The sequence below is a fragment of the Natator depressus genome, chromosome 4 (genome assembly GCF_965152275.1).
Source record: "Natator depressus isolate rNatDep1 chromosome 4, rNatDep2.hap1, whole genome shotgun sequence".
Taxonomy (NCBI): domain Eukaryota; kingdom Metazoa; phylum Chordata; order Testudines; family Cheloniidae; genus Natator; species Natator depressus.
In genome coordinates, this window is record NC_134237.1 from 53,704,248 (window position 1) to 53,721,623 (window position 17,376).

The following is a 17,376-nucleotide window of genomic DNA, read 5'->3' on the forward strand; positions in this document are numbered from 1 at the left end:
AACTATGTAACTTCATTTATTTATTACAGTGGTGTTAATCTGCAGAAACTTGAGATCCCAGGGGATTATACCTGGCTACTTATCAAATAGCCAAGTGCTCTGAAAGGCATTGTGCTGATTATTAAATAATGTATGAATTTTCCGTTTGTTATCTCATTGTGAGCAATGCAAGTCAGTGAAGTAGTCTTACTCCTCAGCAGAAGATGCACTACGTGTCATTTGATAGAGCTGCCCTTGAGCATCACAATTTGTACAATCACGTGAGAAACCTTTGAATTTTACGGTCCAAACTCTTATACTAACACGGAGGCTGGATAACTCACCCACTTTTACAGTTTCGTACTAAAGGCCTCAGTACCATTGACATGAACATTCATTTAATGATCAAATTCACCCAAGTGCAGCAGGCCCCGGTGAACGAGCTTACATGTATCTCTAGAAGGACAAGGAGAGCCAAATCTACTTGTCCAAAAACACCATCTTCAAGCACATAGTGACCAAGTGAACAGGCTGCAATATGGACCACAGAGGAGCTGTGCTACAGACTTACTCCAGCTTGTGCATAGAGTCCATTTTCCACCACGTCAGCTAAGGCAGAATTCCATGATAATGAACTGCAGTACATAATTATACATGTAACAGCTAACACTATTGCCAGAAGATTTCCTGGATCTTGTGTGTGTACTTTAAGTACTAAAAATAAAAAAAGCTTCTTGCTTTACACTTACAGTCAGTAATGCTGTCATTGATGAAGATGGTGGTTTTGCTAGGCACCCCAAGCACTGCATTCATGGGCATATAGAGAATCAGCTCAAACTTCTCCGGACCCTCCAAAACAGGCTGCCCCAGGTCGTCGAGGACAGTCACTCGGAACACCTGCATCTTGACTCCAGGAGCAAAGTCCAGATTCCGGCTGATGCCCACGTAATCAATTCCAGCTGTTTGGGAAGCAAAAAGAACATGGCCACTCATTTGCCATATATTAAGATTTTACCATTTATTTGCAGAATATGTTCACAAAATCAAGACAATCTGTGCCTTATTTTTCTGAGAAGTATTTATTTTGGATTTTTGTCACTTGTAAATTAAAAAAAAACAAAAAAACCCTCCCCCCTCCCAAAAAAACAAAAAAAACAAAACAAAACCGAACAATGAGCATAAAAAGCAAAAACAAGCATAAAGGTCCTGATCCTCATTTGCACTAAAGGCTTGTCTACCCAGAAAGTTACTGTGGCAAGCCAGGGTGTGAATCTACAGTGCACTAGCTTGATGCGCAGTAACATCCTGTATGGACACAGCTACAGTACACGAAGTCCTGGAGGGCAGCTCGTCTTACTACAGTACTCCCAGCTGCACTCTAGGACTTGCACTGTGTTGGAGCAATGTCCACACTGAATGTTATTGCACACCCAGTTGATGTGCTGTAGATTCACACCCTGGCTTACCATGCAGTAACATCCTGTATAGACAAGCCCTAAGGCCACTTTACTTCACTCTGGCAGTGCAAACGGACTAGAAATGTGTCTCTTTACACTGCCAGAATGGTATAAAGTGGCCTTGCTGTAAGTGAGAATCAGGACCGTAGTCCATACAGTTTTAAAATAACAATTTGGCCAATACATTGAGCATCATGCCCATGGGCCGTATTTGCTCTTAAAAGTTAAACAGAATTATTCAGTGATCAGAAGCAGTTTCTGAAGTATTACTTTACAGGTTAGCTTTTTCAAAATAAAGGAACAGACCTACAGTAATTCCACACAATCACTTGGGCTGGAAAGGGCCGGTGAAACCCATCTCCAGCACAATGCCAGGATCACTGTATCCCCAAAACATCCCTACCTCAGGATCTCATCATTAAATGTTGACTTTCTCTGTCTATATTTTTTTTACAGTAACTTCAGTACTGGTGAACAGTGCTGGATTGACATCCTCTGGGGATGGATATTCGCTATTCACAGAAGAGGTAAAATATAAAGTCTTGACTGGAAAATTTCCATAGATGGTAACTCCACTGCTTCCCTGCCAAGCACGTCGGCATAGCCAAACTGATTTTATTCTGATTCCACAGCTCTTTGCACTATTTATTCCAAACTTTTCTCCTTCACTGCACCTTAAATGCACTATTTATCACCCTTGATCAATGAGAGCAATCATTTTCCTTCCTCTCCACAGCAGATTGAACATTATTATTTATAAACTTCTATCATTTCTTGCCTCGGCTATCTTTTCAGCAAACTCTGAAGATAGTCAGTCAGATGTAAATCTCAGCAGAATTTGACTTACGTGTTTAGCTCTCTTAACTTTTCTTTACCTTCACATGTATATGTGGACCTCCACATCATGAGACATGCCAACAGTAGAAAATAGTGTGTCACTCTCACAGTTCTTCAAACATGTTATAGGCACTACTTCTCACTGAGAATTTAGTCCTCACCAATTCTGAGCTTTATAAAATGTTATTTTGGTTTATAAAATTTTAGTCCAAAAATTTGTTTGAAAAGTTTCTTAACCAAATATTTCCTGCTTGGGTATCTCATATAGATTTAAATGGAATTTCATCAAACTTTACAAATATTTGGAAAGTATGAAAAATTTTAGAGGAAATTTTTTTTTCTCCAGAAACAGTAAATGTCTGAAAATAGGGGGTTATAACTGAAGCGTCTCCTCAAATCAGACATGTAGCACCCTGAGTGCAACATTATTAAATTGCTTTGTAGCCAGCACAGAGCCCTACAGGAATCCAATAGCAATAAAAGCCTCCATTTCTTCCTGAACTAACAACAAGCCTTAATATTTACCACACACCATGTGTGGTTGTCTAACTACTTCCCTGACTTACAGTAGTTCCATACAAACCCCCATTTCTCCTATTTCCCTGCATGAATATCATAAGTTATATAATTAAATGCCACTTGTACCTATTAAAGCCCTTTATTCAGAGGTGAAAGTAAGCCGGTCCGGTCCGGTACAGCGTACTGGCAAGAGCCAGTACGCCGTGCAGGACCAGACTGGCTTCCCCAGGCTGGCGCTTTAAAGGGCCCTGGGCTCCCCGCAGCGGCCGGAGCCCTGGGCCCTTTAAAGAGCTGCCTGAGCCCCGCTGCCGGAGCCCCTGGGGTAGCGGCAGCAGGGCTCCGGTGGCACTTTAAAGGGCCCAGGGCTCCGGCTGCTGTTTGGAGCCCCGGGCCCTTTAAAGCACCCCTGAGGCTCCCCGCAGCGGCTGGAGCCCCCGGACCGTTTAAAGCTCCCCCCGAGCCCCGCTGCTGGAGCCCTGGGGTAGCGGCGGCACGGCTCTGGTGGTGATTTAAAGGGCCAGGGGCTCCGGCTGCTGCGGGGAGCCCCGGGCCCTTTAAAGCACCCCCCCCGAACCTCTGGGGCTCCCCACAGAGGCTGGAGCCCCCGAGCCCTTTAAAGTGCCACCTGCGCCCCACTGCCGGAGCCCCGGGGTGGCGGCGGCAGGGCTCCGGCGGTGATTTAAAGGGCCCGGAGCTATGCTGCGGCAGCAGCGGCCACAGCCCGGGGCCCTTTAAATCGCCCCTGAGCCTTGGGGCTTCCAGCTGCCTCTGCAGCTGGTAGCTCCGGGGGTGATTTAAAGGCCCCGGGGCTCCCAGTTGCAGCCGGAGCCCTGGGGCCTTTAAATGTTGATTTAAAGGCCCCGCCTCTTCCGGTTGAGGCCACGCCCCCCTGCTCAGGACTCCGGAGAATTGGTAAGTCCTTTAAGTTACTTTCACCCCGCCTTTATTACTTGTTATTTTGGCAACAGCTCTGACCATTTATCACACACTTATTAAAAAAAAGAGAAGACTGCTTTCAACTTGATTAATGGGAAGGTCACTGAAGCATTATTTGTCTTTTGCCAGCAGATCACCAATGAGGAGGAATGAATGATCCTTAATAAATGCTGTTTGCTTTCCAATACCTAGCAGTTACCACAACTGCTCTTTATGTTGCTGGCTGCTTAATTAAATTCAAACAAACAGCATCCCAGCAAAACGCCATCCTACCCAAATGCTCCCAAAATCCCTCTTAAAGAGATTGTCTTTGCAACCTGGCTGAGAGATGAGCTATTTTGCAGATGCAGTCAACAGGTCTGGGCTACTTTGGATCAAAGTGAGGAAGGGAAGGTTCCAGGGCTCTCATGGAAAATGCAATGCCAGCAGTTTCCTCTCTAATAACTGAGGGAGATCCAGCTTGTATACCCTCTTTCCCTGCAGCTGGGGCAATATTAAATAGGAAAAGAGGTAGTCTCTAAGGTAGACCAATCCCAACCCAGTTAGGGCTTTCTAGATTAAAAAAATAATTACACCTTGAATTCCACTCATGAACCAACAGACAGCCAGCACAGATCACAGAGCACTGGTGACATGTGATCCTGGTGAAATTCACCACTTAAAGAGTGGACATTGGCATTCTGCCCCATGCAGAGCGTATTGCAGTAATCTTATTACGAGGTGACAAAGACATCGATAACAGCAGTGAGGTCTGCATCCCATAGAAGAGGTCATAAACTCTTTATTAGATGCAGCAGGAATAAAGCCATCCCAGCCACTGTATCTTATGATCATCTAAAGCAACTGGAGGCCTAACAACGCCCCTAAGTTGCAAACTCAGGTGACCAATTTCAGAGCAACATACTTAAAGGGGACAGCATTGTCTGTGCCATCTGTTCTAGTTGCTTCCCTCAGCCTATCCTCATCATTTCGGTCTTGTGTGGATTGAGCTATAATCAACTTATTAACATTCATGCCCCAGACTCTACCAGATGTTGGTGAATGAAATCATCTGCACTGTCTGAGTCAGACATAAGACTGGGTATTATCTGCCTGCCAAAAGCACCAGATTCCGCACTTCAATAACCCTGCCAAAAGCCTCATACACACATTGAATCAGAGGAGTGTCAGAATGAACCCTGATAGCACCCCACGTGAGTACAGATCAGAGAGCAATCTGAACATTTTTTATTTGAAAGCAACTCACCCTTTGCTGATACTGGCTCCGTTTTCCTGGAACGTGCAGTGACGGAGGCCGGTTTGGAGAGATCTGTTCCAGTTCTCCAGACACGAACTTCAACGTAACCAGCACTTTCATCCACCCGATATTCAGTGTCGCCGAAGTATAAAGCAGGTTCTAAACAGAGAGAGAGAGAAAAAGGGGAACAGAATGGAGACAAAGGTAAATTTTCCAAAAAGCCTTATTTGTGCACGTGTAAATATGGGGACATGAACTTGCACTCTGCAGGCGCACACAGCTGGCCACCTTCTACCACCTGTACTCCCTCTTTCAATGCTCTTAACACCTGCAAGGAAACAAGTGTCAGAAACTGCACCTGCAAAGCCCATTGATACCAATGGAGTTTGCAAGTATAAATTCCGACACTTGTGAGCTCACAGGTATTAAATAACTGAACATGAGCATGCAGGTGCTAGAGTGTGTGCAGAAGCATGTATGTACATTTTTGTCCTCACAAGTGGAGGGCATGCTTTGAAAATGTGCTTTTAAGAGTGAGAAAGTATTACATTTCTTTAAGGTTTCTGTTTTTCCCCTCTGTAACTGGGGTAGGTCAGTTTAAGAACCTCAGTAGTCATTCTAGCAGGTTAGCTTCACACCAGTCCAAAAACTGTACTATATGAAGACAACATAGACGTAAAACTGTGGGGGTGACCCTCACAGTATCTTTTCTTTTAACTCAAAAAAAGTAGAAACATATCTGAAACTTACTATATTATACTATATTTTTTAAAAATCTCCCCAAAAATCCCAAGTCAAAGGGATACGTGCGTGGGGGCGGGGGAAGCAAATGGAACTTCAGGTATTAAAAGATCTGTTTTTAATTATTATCAAAGCAAAATTTTGACATGGACATGGCAGTTTAAAACTTAATCTTTCTTCTCTCTCTCCTGCGATCCTTCCCCCCTCCACCCCCACCCCCCCATAACAAACTGGCCTTAATTTTTAATGGGGAGGGGACAGAGTCTTAAGATCCAGATCAAGGAAAAGGTCGAAGTTAAAATGGGCTTAAGCAGTCACCCTGTTGTTTAGAGTAAGAGATCAAACATCACAAGACTGTTTCAAACTAGCAGTAATTTAGCAGCTTTTGGCAAATCGGGGTGGCTTGTGGAGGTAAGCAATGTCCTCGGAGTCCCAACCAAAAAGCATGAAGCCTGCACTGGGGGTACTTTGCACTATAGGAAAGTATAACACTACATACAGTGTCTCCTAACCTCTATTCACAGCTTCAGCTACTTCTGTCATCTAAACAATAGCTGTCTTTATATTATGATATTATGATATATATATAATTATGTATTATCTGAAATCAGGGTTACTACAGCTTGACAAGTTTTTCCCATGCTACATATTATTACTGGTATGTATTAATGCCTAGTATAGGGAACACCTGTAATATCCAGGTAATATGATCTGTTTTCACACGGAAACCGGTACCTTTTTAACGGTAACCACTTTAGTGGCATGAAAATTTAGATGCCAGTTTAATACTTTGCACTTATATAGTACCTCTCAGAGGAAAGCTGCGTTAAGTGCCATTAACTTCACTGAATAGCGGGGGAAACTGAGGCACAGAGGGGCTAAAGCCCAAATTCCCATAAATGGCCAGTAATGCAGGGTGGCTTGGTTTTCGGCACCCAAATGGTGACAACTAGGGCCTGATTTTCAGAGGTGCTGAGCCTGCACAGCTCCCAGTGAATTTAGTTGTGGGTGCTTAGCACCTTTGAAAATCAGGTCCTAGTCTATCATGTTGGGCTCCCAAAAATGAAGCCACTTCAAACTAATACCCAAATTTTCAAAAATGGTTACAAGTGACTTGTCCAACTCTGGACAGGGGGTCAGTGGCAGAGCCAGGAAAAGAATTTAGCTGTGTCTTTCGAGAATGTGAGCAGCATCTTTCAATTAACCCTTGCCACAGGCACTATCTGCCACCCACCCACACAGAGAGAGAGAGAGAGAAAATCAAATAATCATCTGGCCTACGTCCAAACATTTGCCACCCAAGCTGTCAGACATCTTTAGGTACTTGCAGGAATTGTGTCGAATCACTGAACTGTGAACTCCTGTGTTACTTTACTAACTGACAGGTTTCAGAGTAACAGTCATGTTAGTCTGTATCCGCAAAAAGAAAAGGAGTATTTGTGGCACCTTAGAGACTAACAAATTTATTTGAGCAGTCTCTAAGGTGCCACAAGTCCTCCTTTTCTTTTTGCTAACTGAGTAAAACCTAATCATCACAAGAGACTCTCTGTTGCTGAAGAGGAGTCAGGGAACCTGGCACGTATTATTAAGGAAGGTACAAGTGTTCCAACTGAGGCTTCATGCATATTTACTTCCAGCCTTTTGACAGATTAGATTTAAATAGACAAAAATAAATTCTTCCTCAACAGACTGTGTAGTAGTAAGACTACCAAAATATAGACATTTTGGGATGGAGAAATCCAAGGAGAGATTTCAGTATGAAACCAGGGGCTTTTGTTTACAACAGTAAAGGCAGTAATCACTTTGCTTTTTCCCTTCAGAAATGTGCAGACTTCCATAGCTTTCAAAACAAAAGTTTTTGGTGCTCTGCTTCATCACATTTCGGGCACTGTGGTGACCATAATTACTACTCCATTAGAACACTCCCCCACACCCCCGGAATCAGAATCTGACCCATTGACTCTGAATGGACAGGGAATAAACATTTTTTCAAAAGCACAATATAAATAGTTTATCTCAACTGTAATCATTCTAATTGTTTGGGGAGCGCAATTTTACAGAAATTGTGATTTTACTGATCTTGTTCACAAAGTACGCTTGCCATTGTGCAATGTATTATAGTCCCTAGAACAGTGGCTCCCACTGGCCACAGTTCGCCGCTCCAGGCCAATGAGGGCTGTGGGAAGGGCGGCCAGCACATCCCTTGGCCCGCGCCGCTTCCTGCAGCCCCCATTGGCCTGAAGCGGTGAACTGTGGCCAGTGGGAGCCGCGATCGGCCAAACCTGCGGACACGGCAGGTAAACAAACCAGCCTGGCCCGCCAGGGGCTTTCCCTGAACAAGCGGTGGACCACAGTTGAGAACCACTGCCCTAGAAGGATAGCTAATAAGCTGTGCAATTTCTCTTCCCTTCTCTTCCTCTCGCCACAAAAAGAGATTGCCCCCAGATACTGGACTTAGTTGAAATTAGCCTGGTTCATTTGCTCTATTGACATAGAAATTGGCTTTCAAATACCATATGTCCACTTTCTAACACATGGCTTAACAGGTTTTGAAGTATGAATGGTAAATTCCTTTAAAATTTCAAGAGATCAAGCAATTTAACTTTCTTGCAGTCCAGGATAATTGTCTTGAGCTAAACCTTCATATGTCAGGCTCAGTGATGCAAGTAGAAATAATTTCTTGACGGTATGCTGAACTCATGGGAGGGACACAAAGGGGGAGCATGTGACCTCCCCACATGACCCCCCCATGCGACTCCTTCCCACACGGCCCCCAGCCCAGGGCCCCCACACTCTCCCCATCCACTCCCCATGATCCACATCCATCCCACGTTACCGGGGGGGCTCAGTCCTCCTCCAGCTGCGCTGGAGACTTCTGCTGTACTGACCCCAGGCAGGAGGACTCAAGAGACACAGCTGCGTGGAAGGGCTGGGGGCTGGGCTGGGGGCAGTACAGCCGCGCCGAAGTTGCTGCTGGCATGGGGCTGCCCAGCAGCCCCATGTTCTGCTCCTTTCGCAGGGCTCTCCCAGGAACCGCAGCAGCAAAAGGAGCAGAATGTGCGGCTCCTCCAGCGGGGCTGTTGTTCCACCCTCTGCCCCAGCCCTGTCCTCCGGCAGGACTGCTGTACAGACCCCAGGCAGGAGGACTCAGGAGAGGCAGCTGGTGGAGGACTGGGTCTGGGCTCCTCCTGTGTCTTTCTGGTATGCTGTACCAGCTATAAATATCTTACTGGTACGGCGTACCGTACCACCCTACTTGCACCACTGGTCAGGCTCCTTAACTAAGAGAAGAGTAGCATTTTCTTTTAATCCACATGTGTCTACAAATACATGTACTGCAAACTCATTACAACTTAAGGGATCAACACTGCTGCCATTGAAAATGAGCCTATAGTTTGGAAATGGGACAATGAAAATTTGATGATCTGGTTATTGCATTGTTCTTCCTCCCCTGATGCTTTCTACTTGTCATTTCCCATTGTAAAACCTTGTCTTAAACTGGATTGTAAGTTTTTTGGGACTGGCGCATACCGTCTCATATATGTCTATTGCCTAGTGCAATTAGAAAATGATCTAGATTGGGACTTCTGAGCCTAAGTCTAACAACAATGAAAAACAAAAATATGTATTAAAACACTGTTCTTAATTTCTAATATTTGTGGTTATTGTAAGTTTCTAACTACGTACTTCTCATAATTCAAATGAATTTGTTTTTCATGCAATCACAATATGTCTCAAGAGAATAGTTCCTTGTGTTTATGTACATACTGTGTGTCCTTAGACCAGACTTGGAATTTTAGCACTATCAGTATTAGATCAGTTATTTTAATCTAGATACACTTATTCTCCTAGAAGTAGCAGCCATATAAACAATTAGTCAGTAGACTATGAATCAGACATGACCTTAAGGAACATGACACTTGTCACGCCTCAATTATTATAGGGCTTTAATCGCTTGTCTCTGAAACATAATCCACTCTTACTATGTGGACCTAAACGTACAGCCAGTACCCTCTATAAAGTTGATTTTAAAAATAATTGGAGAGGAACAGAAGCCTATCTAACATATGCTTTCTTCTGTCTTGATAACAGATAACCAATACACAGGGAGTAGATTCCCAACTGAGTTAAAGCCACATGCTTTTTGTAAAATTATAACTGTGAAGCCAATCCAAAACAGTAACAAATCAAAGCCAATGAGTTAGATCAGGGATCAGCAGCTTGCAGCAGGAGGACTGCATCTACTCCATCAGATCATTTTATTTGGCCTGCTGTTAGGGTCGCCCCTAGAATGTATTTATTTATTTTAAGATTGAGCCAAGGCACTGAGAGAGTCAGTCTTTTAGTACAGATGCTCCTGACTCATATTGCTTGGCTTGGCTGCATTCCCGTCAACACAGGCTCCAACTCCACCTCATGCCATCCAGGTCCAGTGATTGCCTCCCCACTGGCTGATTGGTTCTCAGCTCCCAAACAATCAGGTCCTGGCCAGGCCCCACCTAGCAGTGTTGTTACGACCTTAAAGCTGCCCATGCATGAGTTAGATTACAATCTCAGTGACACTGAGGTAATCCAGAGCAACCCTATGGAAGAAAATGGTCTCATGGAGGTCACACACTTCCCTATGGTTAGTGAGAAAGCCAGTGCAAATCAGATCCCATGTTACACCAGTGGTACTTACAAATCCTGAAAAATCTGGTTCGTTAAATCACCATAAGATGTAGCTAACTCTGGCCTGGGGAAATTGCTGCTGAGGCAATGCTTTCAGTGATGACACTTATTATAAAGACAAAGAAGCAGGGCACCACACAGTATAGGAACGGGAGAGACCAATGAGCCTAAGCTGTTCTATCATTTTAACATTCATTCATTGCCAGTGTACTGAAGTCACTAGCTCTCAGCTCAGCTCAGCAAACAGCACCTACAGCCCATAGTGCCCATAAATCCCATGGGAGTTATGATCTACTGTGTTTGCTTACAACAAAGTATGCCGTGGTTCTACCTTAGAGCTACAGGGCCAGATTTTGGCCTTTTTGCACTGCTCTGATGCACAAAGGGTTCATAAACCTATCTGCAATAGACATCTGGAGATCCTACTTGACACGGGTGGGGCTGTTACCAGAAAACATAATGCAGAGCAGCTCTAGCCTGGTTCAGCGCATGTGATGTCGCCATCTAGTGGCTATCTGCAGAAACCAACAGTAGTACTTTAGTATAGTTGACAAGGCCCTTCTGATTTGATACCAAAATTGCTAGACTGATCCCTGTTGATGACTTTGGAATCTGTATGAGTAAGAGGCAGTAATTTGTTAGCTGTCAAATAAAATCAGTGTAACTCTAACAGATGAATCAAGAAAGTATGTTGGTCTTAAAACTCTACAACAAGTCATTTGACTCTGGGATCACGCAGTCCTGAACAATTCCCCAAGAAATAGACACTACAGCATTTTTCTCTTATCCAGGATTTAGTTTGTGTGGCCTTGCCATATAATCCCTGTAATGGTACATTCCCCATTTACCAGGGAAGGTTATGCTAATTCTTATGGGAGAATAGAAGGAAACTCTACCTTTCTTGTTTGTCCCCAATGACCTGATCAAAGAAATTCCCCTAGTTTTAATGACCATGATTTTTTTGTAAAAATTCTTTGCATTCAGAGGACATGTGCTAGTATGACCCCTAAAATGCCTGGGTAGAATTTTCTATAGAGGTAACTCAATTTACAAAGATAAACATATTATTTGGATTTTAAACAGCTGATATTAAGTCAAAGAAGGTGGAGGGATCCCAGCCAAAGTAGTTTATCTTGAAATGCAGCGGATTAACAAAGAAAGCAACTCTAACAAAGGAGGTCATTCAAGTTTTTATCCTCTTCTTTCCTATCCCTTTCCATTCCTGTCAATGAAGAAACTATCAGTTTAATTACTAACCACTTCATTACATGAAGTAGAATGGCTTCTAAGCTAACTAATAATCTTTACTGATGGCCATAAATTGCCATAAACAAACCATTCATTCAAAATCCATATCCTAGTTTTCAAAAAGGCCTATAAAGTGTTTGCTCAGTGCAGACAACCTGGCATTCCCTTAACTATTGAAAAAACAAAGTTATGGTCCTGAAACCTTCTCTGTTTGTGATGCTACTCAGGCACTGCCAAAGAGCTGATGAAGATTTCTGCTTACTTATAAAATTATAAATTGTTTGCACCTCTTTCTTCAAAGCTCATTACTGAACAACTGGTTCCTTTTTTCAGTTACACACAGTCAGACAGCATGTTGCCACATAATATGAAAAAGATACAGAACCTAGAGTTTACTAGGATATGATCAAGGGCCCATTACAAAACCCCCATTGTCTACTTGTATGTAGAGAACCTAGATCAAAAGGACTGGCATTTTGTCTTGACTACCTGTTTCTGCTACTTCTTTTTTCTTTAATATTTGAATAAACAGTTTCCTTTACTTAAATGCTACCTGTGATGTTACTGGTATGTGGAGTACTAATTAGCTTTAGATATGCTTATGCTTTAAATCTTTTCATCTGTTGAGTTAAATCAAACTGGTGCCTATGGAGGCTTTACATGAGTCCTGAGACCGAATTTTGAGTTTTCTCTGGGTATTTACAACACATAAAAGATGTCAATTAGGGTGACCAGATGTCCCATTTTTAAAGGGACAGTCCCGTTTTTTGGGACTTTTTCTTATACAGGAGCCTGTTACCCCCCTCCCCCGTCCCGTTTTTTTCACAGTTGCTATCTGGTCACCCTAATGTCAATACAGGTACAGAGTAGCATAATGAAGGCCCCGATCCTGCAACAACACTGGCAGGCAGAGCCCTGCATCTGTGTAGAGCCCCATTGACTTCATCTGCACATGCTGTTGCAGGATTGGGGCTTAGGAGAAGTGACAGAAAAGTCTAGTAGAAATATTATTTCAATAAACAATTACAGGATGTCTCATTATAAAGCTCTTCATTTTAAGGAACCACTTGATATATGCCTCTCAACTCCATTCAAATCCATTTCAAGCTCTTTCTAACATTCACTCCATTATAACATGAAAAATATATATGTATCCAAGTAAAGATGGGTCAAAACTAGAACCTCAGATCTGAAACCCTTCAGAGTCTGAAGGGGTGCATGATTGCATATGAATCAGCTCCTGTGATGGTGGTCCCATGTCAGAACCAAAACCTGAAGGGGCCAATGTTTGGAAGCAGCCAAAAATTCCACAAGATTTTGGCTCAAGATGGTGAAAAATCTCATGGAATCTGGTGATCTCACAAGATTTTTGAGACTGGGCAGAAATCTCATTAGAGCTACTTGCAAGATACTAGTGCTGTCTCGTACCTACCCTAACCATAACATGGATCTGTGACTGAACACCATCTCTTTACCTTTTCTCTAGCCCCAATACTAGACTTACAGAAAGGGAATAAGGACTCAATTTATTGCACTGGTGCTTGAACGGCTGACATTTACCTCAGCTACACCATCTTTACTGTTAGAACAGATTTTCTGTAAGACATTGTTTAATTTGTTAAAGGTGCCGTATAAATATTCAAATAGCACTAATGCGGTAATAAAACTTTCTGCAAACACCTGCAATTTTTACTGCTAACATTTGAATTCACTTTCTTTCTGTTGTAAGGAGAAAGCTTAGGTTGGTTACCACATGTGGCTCTGTGACTCTCACTGACATGTTGGAGCTTTAGAAATGCTTATGTCGATCGGCCTCTTAGTTCAACGCTCTAGTGATCAAATATATAACTTAGCGCTGACACGTTTGATAATGGACTATTCGATAACCCAAACCTGTTCCATTAACCATTTTGAGAAGTGTAAAGCAACAGACACAGGAAATAAAACCCAACACTTTGTCTCTTTACTTTCAGAAATTCTCTGGAAAGAAATCTTTTAAACCAAATCTTAAAAAATAAAATAAAATAAAATAAATTCTTTGGGCTTGATCGTGCACAGTGCAGTTACTGAGTGTTGTGCATATGAGTGCACGGTAAAAAATGATTATTGGTACAGGTAGTGCATGGGGAGCCTGATGCAGCATTCGTGAGAGAAGTGCAGTGTGACTGCCAAGTTGCGCATGACTATTAAAGCATAGGGGGAGAAGGCCTTGCTAAGTTTCTTATTAGAATGATAAGGATCATGCTTCTACCTACATAGCCCTTCTAAGGGTCTGATCCTACTCTCATTGAAACCAATGGCAAAATTCCCAGTGACTTCAATGGTACCAGATCAACCCCATACAGGCTGATATTATGCACTCATCTGAGTGCTCAAGTCTGTCTTCTCAGACACATCTGTTCTCTACTCACATCTCACCCCATTTGTACCCTGTGCACTTGCAGCTAAAGGGTTTTCAGAGCGGAGACTGTACCATTCAGCGTGGAGGACTATGGCTAGCACTACCCCTTAATCTTATCTGCCCCCAAGTGCAATCTCCACTCAGTCTTGTGCTGGAGTGCAACAACCTTCTGCACGATGCAACCACTTAACGGCATCTTTTTTTGTAAAATCAAATGCTTTTATACACAGAGGTGCCTCTATTTGAGCCAACTATGGACTGTTTTTGGCTTAGCTCATGCTCCCCAACACTGACCATTTCTTCTAGGAGTGCAGTAAGCGGGAATGTTATCAAATGGATAATTTCATGCACTGGATCTTTCCCTTCAATACCACGTTTACAAGCTGCTGCTGAATGCTGATATCCTAACTCTGGAGTAACAAATGGAAATACCTATAAAAGGGGTCAGCTTGTATACTAGAGCTCCCAGAACACAATTTACCTTACTGAGGCCACAACAAGGGATTTTTTTTTTTTTTTTTGATATTGTACTGTAGTAGGACAACTGTTTTGAATTTAAAAGGCCATAAGCCTAAAATGCATTTCAAGTTTTGGGTTCAGTTACTGCAAAACATTTTGTCTGATTGTGGGCCTGATCCTCCACTGCCTTGCACTTTGGGTAGTCATTTACATCTGCACAAAGTGAGGGCATTGTGGCTATGGAACGGTCTCAATCAAAATAGGAACCCTTCACACGCACTTTTCAGAGGTATAAATCATCACACAAGGTAAAAAGCAGTGGAGAAGCAGGCACCATGATAGCAACTTTACCACCCGCGCCAGAGTCCACTTTCATTTGTTTTTGTCAGACCCTCTCATTTGCTCCTTCCATTAGGCTTTGGTGCAGCTCAGAGGACTAATAGAACTGTGGCACAGTGCATCTAGTCATGAGTAATTTGGTCAAAGAACTCTGTGATGAGTTACCAAAGAAATTAAACACATTATTTGGGAGGCTTGGGCATGCTCTTTGTATCTGTGTAGTTTTTGACTTTTAAAAGCTATAATTATTATTCGAGTAGGAAAGAGGCATTTTTCTGGTTTGAGAGTGCCTGCAAATCCCATTAAGCATAACAATTTGAAATGTCAATTTGGCCCACATGTTCTGTTTTGTTGTGTTCTATTTTACAAAAGATGTTTTTTTAAAACAAATGAAGAGATGATCTTGCAAACACTACCAGTGCTTCCTACTATGAGAAGTTCCTGTGACTTTAAAGGGACTACTCACTGTAGTAAGCATTATGTCCATTTGTTGGATCAGGATTTTGTTCTGTAGGAAAAGGTACTGACTGAAATCCTGACTCCAATGAAGTCAGTGGGAGTTTTGCCATTCAGTGGATCCACAATTTTACCCTTAAACACTGTCTGAAATAATAGGTTGGAGAAGGATGGCTATTAGACAAACTTTATTAACTTGAAACAAACAAAAAGGTAATCTCCCCAAAAGGGAAAAAAAGATAAAAATGTTTTATTTAAAATCATAAAAACGTAGTGCTGAAACAGACCTCAAGAGGTCATCATCCATCCCTCCCTTGATGAGGCATGATTAAGTATAACTTAGACTATCCTAAAGAAACAACTGATTTGGAAAAGAGAGTCACATATAATATCTTCAGCAATAAGGATAGCAAAATATATTGCCATAGCTAGCCCACCATAAAAATACAAGAAAACCTAAATATTGATGAAGCTGAGTGGGGTGGCGGGAGGAGGCAATGTGCCATAAATTATATAGCAATAATATGACATAGGGACAGTACTAATTCCAGGTCCAAAGCTCAAATCCAACACCAGCTACCAAAATTTGGGAGACAAAAAGTTGTTCAGCTTCTCATCTCTAGATCCAAAACCACCTATGCAGTTTTAGTTTCCAGATCAGATCCCACAACAGCAGGGGCCTGTTTTCTGGATCCAGTTCAGATTTGGCTCAGGATGACTGAAATCTCATGAAATCATCCAGTCTCAGAAGACTTCAGTTATTTTGGATCAAACTCCTCCAAGGACAATTCACAAGATTTTTGAACCTAAGCCCAAGCCCTAGTTCCATCTGAGATACAAACATCAAACCACAGCTGAAATGAAATCCAGATTTTGCCTAAATACCACCTCCTCAGACTACTGTTAGCTCTCAAAAACTCCTCTCTTGAAATCTGAAGGGGACATGTTTCACTTTGAAGTCAATGGAACTTAATTATAGTTAAGCATATACTTAAGCTGGACTGAGGCCTTAGAAAGTTCTATGACTAAAAGAGACAAGCAGAATAGCCCGACGCCAAATCAAGGACCCATAAGAGCCATGCTGCAAAACAGTGGCAATTCTCAATTGCACCCTTTGATGGCATTAAGCTTGAGACAAGCACATAGCACGGGAAGCAGTTTTTAGCTACAGCTACTAAATGGATTTTTTTTCATGAAGGTAAAAACCTGGTTTTTAAATCTGGAAGAGCTCTTTTCTTTTCATGATGGCTTAATTCCTCCTTTATACTCTCTTCCTCTTCCCAAAATAGGATAAAGAAGCAGCGATGTCACTATCAGCAGAAATTATAATGGCTTTTAGACAAGCCTCATCTAGTGAAAGACCATTATATTTTCATTAACCGAAATACCTTGGCCAATTTCATCCCTGATGTAACTTCACTAGCTTCAGGAGAATTACACCAGCGATCAATATGACCCATTCTCCTCTTTTCTTCATTTGAGAAAACAACATAGGATCTGCCCACATATCAATTTGCTAGTGTCTGTCTTGAATAGCTGAATTTCTGCAGGACAGGACAAGAAGGTAGACACAAACAATACTTAATAGTAATGCTTGTTTCTGGATCTTGGTGTTATTAACATCTCTGCTTCATTTAACACAGTGAAATACATTTTTATTGTGGAGCATAGAAAGGTAGGCCCAAAATTCCCATGACTATTGAAGGGCGTGGTAGGCCTTGAGCCTCACTAAAAACACAAATCACTGCTTCAAGAGTTCAATAGATGCCCTACTCCTACACCTGAAACTATGGAGTATAGTAAGGTGCTGTGGTTAGTTAGTGCACTAGCCCGTTACCTCTAAAGCTCAAGGTTCAAATCCTGTTTCTATCACAAGTGAAAAATTGTTTTATAGTCAGAGCCTAAACCCTAAAGACTCTCCTTACAAAATCTCTGCCTAAAACAGCACAATTAGATTCTGATCAAAAAAGGACTGGATTAGCATGGACAGTGAAGATCAGTATTGAAATACATCCAATAAACTATGCAGCTAAAATACATAGCTCTTCCTTTGCTGTCTCTGTATCATATTACCAGATCCTGAAGCAATTTTTTTT

General features: G+C 42.3%; 1 protein-coding gene across 1 annotated transcript in view; it reads right to left on the reverse strand.

Annotated features, from left to right (window-relative positions):
- Nucleotides 1-17,376, reverse strand: part of FREM3 (FRAS1 related extracellular matrix 3) — a 112,825-nt gene that overhangs the window by 29,633 nt on the left and 65,816 nt on the right. Inside the window, exons 7-8 of the mRNA XM_074950943.1 lie at nucleotides 4,975-5,124; nucleotides 729-938 (exon numbers count right to left, since the gene is read on the reverse strand). Of these exons, the coding sequence (XP_074807044.1) occupies nucleotides 729-938; nucleotides 4,975-5,124 (360 nt within the window). The remainder of the gene's footprint in view (nucleotides 1-728; nucleotides 939-4,974; nucleotides 5,125-17,376) is intronic.